The sequence below is a fragment of the Xenopus laevis genome, chromosome 7L, assembly GCF_017654675.1.
Source record: "Xenopus laevis strain J_2021 chromosome 7L, Xenopus_laevis_v10.1, whole genome shotgun sequence".
NCBI lineage: Eukaryota > Metazoa > Chordata > Amphibia > Anura > Pipidae > Xenopus > Xenopus laevis.
In genome coordinates, this window is record NC_054383.1 from 57,988,120 (window position 1) to 57,995,493 (window position 7,374).

At 40.0% G+C, this 7,374-nt stretch overlaps 1 protein-coding gene across 1 annotated transcript; it reads left to right on the forward strand.

The window, feature by feature from the left end:
* Window positions 1–395: 395 nt before the first annotated feature.
* LOC108703986 (zinc finger protein 503) lies at window positions 396–4,491 on the forward strand. The gene is made up of 2 exons (XM_018240315.2): window positions 396–1,303; window positions 2,427–4,491. Exons 1-2 carry the CDS (start codon window positions 1,055–1,057, stop codon window positions 3,795–3,797), a joined length of 1,620 nt encoding a protein of 539 aa, XP_018095804.1. The 5' UTR covers window positions 396–1,054; the 3' UTR covers window positions 3,798–4,491.
* Window positions 4,492–7,374: the final 2,883 nt, after the last annotated feature.

The following is a 7,374-nucleotide window of genomic DNA, read 5'->3' on the forward strand; positions in this document are numbered from 1 at the left end:
CAAGCGTTGTCCTGTGTTCCAAACAGATTAGTAGAACAAGGAAGTACTGTACTTTACATGGTTATCAGCTAGTGTCAAACCAGGCAGGAGCTATCATAGCTTTTCGTAATTTTTCTGCCAAAGGTCAATTGCACAAATGTTAATGTAATTTATGTAAACGCATTAACAAGGGAAATCATGGTGACAGTGTTTACTAATTTGTTTCCCTATCCAGTTTCTAAGTATACAAAAAACACTTTACAAATAACAAGCGGCTGAAGACATGAACCATAAAATAAAAGTCAGTAGTTTCGGCTAAGAGAATAATCCACTAGTGGGAGGGAGTAATATGAAAGAGAAAGAAGACGATTAGAGGCAGAGAGAATAGGGACGTCACATCCCCTTGACCCTCCAATCACCTCGGGGTCCCATTTGATTGGAAGGCGGCAAAGGCTTTAATCTCTGCACTAATTCAGAGGCTTTTGAAGTGTGTTTCTTTGGCAGTACTCATCCTGGCAGCACTACGACTCGCACTGTGAGCTCTGCTTGAGGAGTGGCTGCGGCGACCACGCTGTATTGGAGGGATAGTTTGTGGTGTGGCCTAATGCAGAGCTGGATTGTAAAGTGTGTCTCGGCAGGACAATGATTCGTTCTATTTAGATTTAGTCTACGCAAGAAAAAAACACAAGCACAGGCAATTAGATCCCAATATAGTAGCTGGAATTCCTGAATAATATTAGGTTGAAATGTATAAGGCGCCTCTACTGGATATGGACAACCTACATTGTAGCTGAAAGTAGCCAGTGTTGTGTACGAATGTACTGCGTTATAGCTTCTAGTAAGCATTTCTGGATTAGAACACATTGCGTTGCTGCTTCAGGGAGGCACGCCTGATCACTACCCAGTGCAATCTGTATTTTCTCACCGAATCGCTGAGCTAGTCTAAAAATCGATCCGATCGCACTGATCACTATTTCTATTGTGTCATAGTTGGCTAATCTCATCGGCGCAACCGTGGTCTAGCACCCGTGGATCATATCTCACCTCCCTGCTCCCAAATGTCTGTCTGGGGGACATGATCAACTCGCCACTGGGTTCTGGAAGTCGAATTAGTCACTTTAACCCAGAGAGCAGAGGCAAAAGTGACGGAAAAGCTGCATTCTCCAGCAGAGCCTTTGTCCACGCCGTCCCTCCCTGCGATCCCCTGCGGCAGGCCGAAAGGCTCCCTATTAAGGTGCTCAAGATGCTAACAGCCCGGAGCGGACACATCCTGCACCCCGAATACCTTCAACCTCTGCCCTCCACCCCAGTTAGCCCTATTGAGGTAAGAATCTGGGGCAACAGAGTAGAACTAGGGACCAGAATGACTAATGTGCAATGCAAGCTTTATGTAGCCGTGTCTCCTAAGCCTAGTCTGTCTGTTTGTTTGTCCGTCTGTCTATCATCATCTCTCTTTTATGTGTAACGTGTGTGGTTTGTAGTTTTTTTTCTTTTGGGGCTGTATCGTTTTTTTTACCTTTGGCTGTGCCTTGTGTGTTGATCTTGCTGTCCTTGCCACGCTGGACAGCCAGTCAGCCAGCCAGTCACGACGCTTTAGATTTCACGAAGCCATAACATCAAGTAAGGTACACAACATTAATTTACATTTTGAACATGTTTGAAGTTGCTTTTATTGACCCGACTGCCCCCTCTTAAAGCTATTGGCGTTCCCAAAGGCTGTAGAAAATATAAGCTGCGCGGAAGGGAAATATCACTATATGTTTTAGATATTTGAAAAGCAATTATAGGGTGATATTCACATTGTTCCCCTTTTAGGATTTTTATGATCAAAGGTGCCGAGTGTAACATCGTAGTAATGTTGCCCTAGTGATATTTAGAAGGACTAAACGCGGACCTAAAATTTCATAATATTTTCATAATATTTTCATATTCAGGTTAATAATTTAGTTTAATTTTACCACTGACGAATGAATTATATTATGTCTCCTTTTCTGTCGGTTCGGTGAAACTCGGTTTTTACTTATTTCTATCTATTTAGATTTGAAACTAAAAGATACAGTGTCACAGTATTTTTCACAGTAAATACGTAAGTAGCTAAGTACTAACGGCATGTCACGGCAAAAATATATTTGATCTATATTTGATGAATGAAATGAAGGGTAAATTACTTAACACTTGGATATTTGTATGGACACCCACATAGTGGGCACAGAATAAAAACACAAAGTAATGATACGGTATGTGGCACAACCTGTACAGTCACCTTGCCGACTGGAACCTTTAATAATGACACTTTCAATCTACTTCGCTTGTCTATTCAAGCGTGGATATGAAAGTTAAAAGGCGCTGGTACTATGTCTGCTAAAAAGCTAGATGTTTCACAATGCTTTTGAATTAGTACTTTATTGGCAACCGTTGTTGACTCTTTTTTTCTGCCTCCCTGTCAGCTGGACGCCAAGAAGAGTCCCCTTGCACTCCTGGCACAGACCTGCTCACAGATCGGGAAGCCAGACCCTGCACCCTCCAAGCTTTCATCAGTTACTGGCGCCTCTGCGGGAAGTGATAAAGAGTCAAAGTCCGCACCACTGAAACTTAGCGACATAGGGGCAGAAGACAAGTCCAGCTTCAAACCCTACTCCAAGCCCCCAGATAAGAAGGACCAGTCAGCAAGTGACAAGTCCGGATTCCGTGTACCTAGCGCTGCCTGCCCACCCTTCACCCCTCGGACTGTCAGTCCTGGATCACCTCGCACACCACCCCCGCCCTCAGAGCCCAAGGCCTCCATGGAATGCTCAGACAAGAAAGAGGTGGAACAGTGTGCCAAGACTGCGCCCCCTGATGGCGGTGCGCATGGACGGCTAAATGCAGAGTTGTCCACCCACAGCGAGGGTACGGCAGGATGTAAGAGCATGTCCGCTGCTCCATCACCCACATCAGCCTCCTCTTCCTCCTCTTCAGGCTCTGTGCTAGGCTCTGGGCTTGTGGCACCTGTGTCACCCTATAAACCAGGTCACACGGTCTTCCCACTGTCACCTGCCAGCATGTCCTACCCGGCCACCCTAGCTGGGGCTTACACTGGGTACCCTCCGCAGTTCCTGGCTCATGGGGTTTCTCTGGATCCCTCCAAGGGGAGTTCATTGGTGGGGGCTCAACTAAGCACGCTGGGGTGCACAGGCAAGTCCGCATCTTCTAGTCCTCTCACCGGGGCCTCTCCTCCCTCTGTGATGACTGCTAGCCTCTGCAGGGACCCGTACTGTCTCGGTTACCACTGTGCCTCTCAGCTGGGCGCAGGCGCAACGTGTGCGCATGATCTCAAATCTGGATACCCTTTGGTATACCCTAGTCACGCCCTCCATGGGGTATCCCCACCATCCCACCATTTGTATCCTTATGGTTTCATGTTGCCCAACGATCCCCTACCCCATGTCTGTAACTGGGTATCGGCCACAGGCCCCTGCGATAAGCGCTTTTCTTCTTCAGAGGAGCTTCTAGGTCACTTGCGGACTCATACAGCCTTTCCAGGGGCCGCAGACAAGTTGCTACCGGGATACCCCAGCTCTTCCTCTCTGGCAGCTGCTGCCATGGCCTGTCACATGCACATGCCTCCTACAGGAATTTCCCCGAGCCCACTTACCCTGCGCAGCCCACACCACCACCCATTGGGACTCAGCAGCAGTCGCTACCATCCATACTCCAAAAGCCCCCTACCTTCAGGGGGTGCGCCAGTGCCAATGCCAGGAGCCACAGGACACTACTACTCACCCTATGCCCTTTACGGGCAAAGACTCACAACAGCATCCGCGCTGGGGTATCAATGACTAGGAAGTAATTGACTTAAATATATCGGTGTTTTACACGGAAAGAAATGCGATTTTTGTTCAATTTGGGACTGGATCCTCGGACAATCTATTTATTTCTGTTAGCTCCAAGCAGGACGGCCCATAACGTGCATGGGTAAAGGGAAGTTCTCCAAGAAGAGTTATAAATAACCGGGATATACAGTGCATTTTCTGTTAATGTTAAGTCGAATTTAACAACGAATATAGTTAGACTATACCATTCATCGGTATTAAACCCTAGCATTTTCAATTCAGTCTATGTTTGTTTTAAAAACAGCTTTATGTCGTAATTTCAATTTCAATTATTTTAAAGGGGTATCATAGTAAAAAAATATATTATGGTATTTTTTGTTTGTATGCGACATACAGAGAAAATGCCTTTGTTTGCCTTATTTCAAAACGTTTGCTCTGTAACACCCTTTTAATCAGAATATGTTCCAGGTACACAACTGAAAATGCTTTCCTTTACCAACAGGGGAGGCGGTTTGTTTTCTGTGTTAAATTATTTTGTTTGTATTTTACACAGGGTTGAACATGTTATTTGGATTATGGGACACAATTCTGTCCGTTTTACTCAAAAGCATTTTATTTAATTTACCAGTTATCCAAAAAAATACATCCCTGCTTATTTTCCACTTATGTTAAATATAAAAATTAAAAATATTTATACTAATCTGTCTGTTTGTCGTTAAGAAAAAACGGTTGGTTTTACATTTATTTATCTATAATAATAGGGCTTATTGTAGCCTCTACAGTGAACAGAAAAACATCTTTATATTTTCAATTTCTAATATAGTTTCCCAAATATTACCTATTTTGAAGAAAAATATATATTAGAAGCAGGGTATGTAAAATAGCCAAAAAATAACTCTTATGAAAAAAATCCTCTCTAACTTTGTCCTACTGGGGTTCATGCCTGAGCAAAACCACTGATTCCCTGACACAACCAGAGGATCCCAGACTGCCTCCACTTGTGTATTTAAAATGTGAGTGATGTAGGTTGGGAACCGGTATGAGTTAAGAAATAAGTGCTCCAAAAATACTTTTCGGGTGTATTTGGTGATAAACTACCAATAATTTTATGCAATCGTGAATGTTAAGCAGGGTGTTGCGTACTCCTTTTAGTAAAACAAATATTAAACGCTTTTCTTTATAGGCATACATCTATCTATATATATATATATATATATATATATATATATATATATATATATATATATATATATATATATATATATATATATTGCGTGGCGTGATGAAAGTGACCATTCGACTTTGAAGCAATGGCCACCAATTATATAAACTACACTGGGATAAATACGTGTGCGATATAACATATGGTAAAACAAATATTAAACGCTTTTCTTTATAGGCATACATCTATATATATATATATATATATATATATATATATATATATATATATATATATATATATATATATTGCGTGGCGTGATGAAAGTGACCATTCGACTTTGCAGCAATGGCCACCAATTATATAAACTACACTGGGATAAATACGTGTGCGATATAACAATTATACTCCGGACTAATTCAATTTTCATTTACGTAAAACTAGCTCTACACCGATTTATTTTGTTTCATCCCAGAAAAATAGCCGTGCAGTCCCAAGTGACTGACAAATATATATTTATTCAAAACGCTCCAACTTATTCTGCCAGTGGAACAACTCGCAAAGAAGAGACCAGATAGGGTGACATTTAGGGAGTATCAGTTTTCATATACCTGTAATTTTGTTACCGGATACCGGCATATCATCTTCAAATTTAGTAGACTCAATATTGCTTTGATGCTCCCATAAAAAGCCCTGATCACTTTCACCTATACCGGACATCTAGTCGACCTCGGGGAGGCCCGAATGAAGCCCTAATTAATGAACAATTTGAAAATATATTGGTAAACAGGACAACCTCTGACATGATGGGGGCATGATAGGAGGCCCTAAAATTAATTTGCTGTGGGGCCCAGTATCATCTAGCTGCGCCACTGTTCGACCCCTTTGTGTGTGTTGCTACTGAAATGGGAAGAAAACATTACATCACTTATCTCCCTATTGTAGTTCTTCAATTTACCGTATTTTATTAGATAAAGTCATCATTCACTTGGATAAATATCCCTGTGTCTCTCATTCACTCCAAGCATACATCCCCTTGCTTTCATACTATAATGCTTTCTATTTGGTGTAGTTGTTTGGGTTTAAATTAAACAAATAAACATTACTAAAAATAGATAAAAATAAAGCAAATCTAGAAATTTGGAATCATTATAATTTCCATTCCCGTTGACCTAGCTAATAGTTTTAAACCAACAGAGAAATAAAATTTCAAATCTGCTGTATCATCTGAAACACTAGCATTTGCCTTGCAAAAACTTGTTTCAGTTATTTTTACATGTATAAAATATCTTTGAAAAATAAACACAACATTTTTTTCTTCACATGAAATTGAACATTTTTAATGTGCCATTTAGGGTGGAATAAACAAGCGCATAAAACCTTTGTAAACTGCTTTGGAAGTAATTTGAGCTTTACTTACCCATGTACCAATGTACAGGGAATCCAATATTTCGCATAATTGCTTTTTTTACACACTAAATAAAATAGATCGGATTCTGTTTGAATCTTCTGTCTGATGTGTATTTTTCCATTTCAGGATGATTTAAAGATAAGCTGACAATTCTGTCACAAATCTTCAGTGTCAAATAAAACCCAGAATTAATGCTAACAAAGCAATGAATGGACGCCTACAGAATTCTGGAAAAAAGAGACTTAAATGGAACACAATTATATAGACTTTTTTTCGCCTCATCAAATACTATTCTTTAATTATTCTTATTTCAGCAATTGTATTTTTTTAATGCACAGCTTTGTCAAGAATAAAGACTTTTTTACAATGCTTTTGACAAGCACGTCACTGAATTAAATTGCACCTAGATTAAAAAAGAAAAAAATCAAATCTATTTGCGAAATCTCTGCATTTACATATATTTGAGAATCAAAATTTGTAACCAACTGTATGATGCTGACCGTAAGACGACATTGAAAATAGGTAAGCGAAGGGTTTTGAAGCACATTTTCAGAGCTTCTATTTTCAACTTTCACCACTAGGCGTCCCCTCACTAAATGACAGAGAAAATTTTTTTTTTTTCATGTTACTTCTTTTTATTTTATCTTTTGACAAAAAGTAGAAAGATAAGCTAGTTTTAAAATGCACATATAACGAATGTATATGATGGAATTGATTAGAATCTATTTATAACAAATCTGTAATTGCTTGTTTTAGAGATCTTGTCACCTTATGGTTTTCCATCTTTTACAAACATTTTAGTACCTATTTTCATTGTGAGTCATTTAAAGCTGTGCATATTATGAGCACATGAACAAGTTTAAACATTTTGCTAATTATTTTACGTATCAGAGACAAAACAAACAAAAAGTGATTAAAACTGATGTCTACTTTGTCACTCCATACAAGTGAGTATTCCAAGAAATGATAAGAGTCCAGAGTGCAGAAATTAGGGATGCACCGAATCCACT

Excerpts from the sequence above, each read along its gene's own strand:
- LOC108703986 (XM_018240315.2), top strand. The coding sequence starts at position 1,055 with ATGATCAACTCGCCACTGGGTTCTGGAAGTCGAATTAGTCACTTTAAC. Across the intron at positions 1,304-2,426 it reads CCCCAGTTAGCCCTATTGAG|CTGGACGCCAAGAAGAGTCC; the intron begins GTAAGAATCTGG and ends CCTCCCTGTCAG.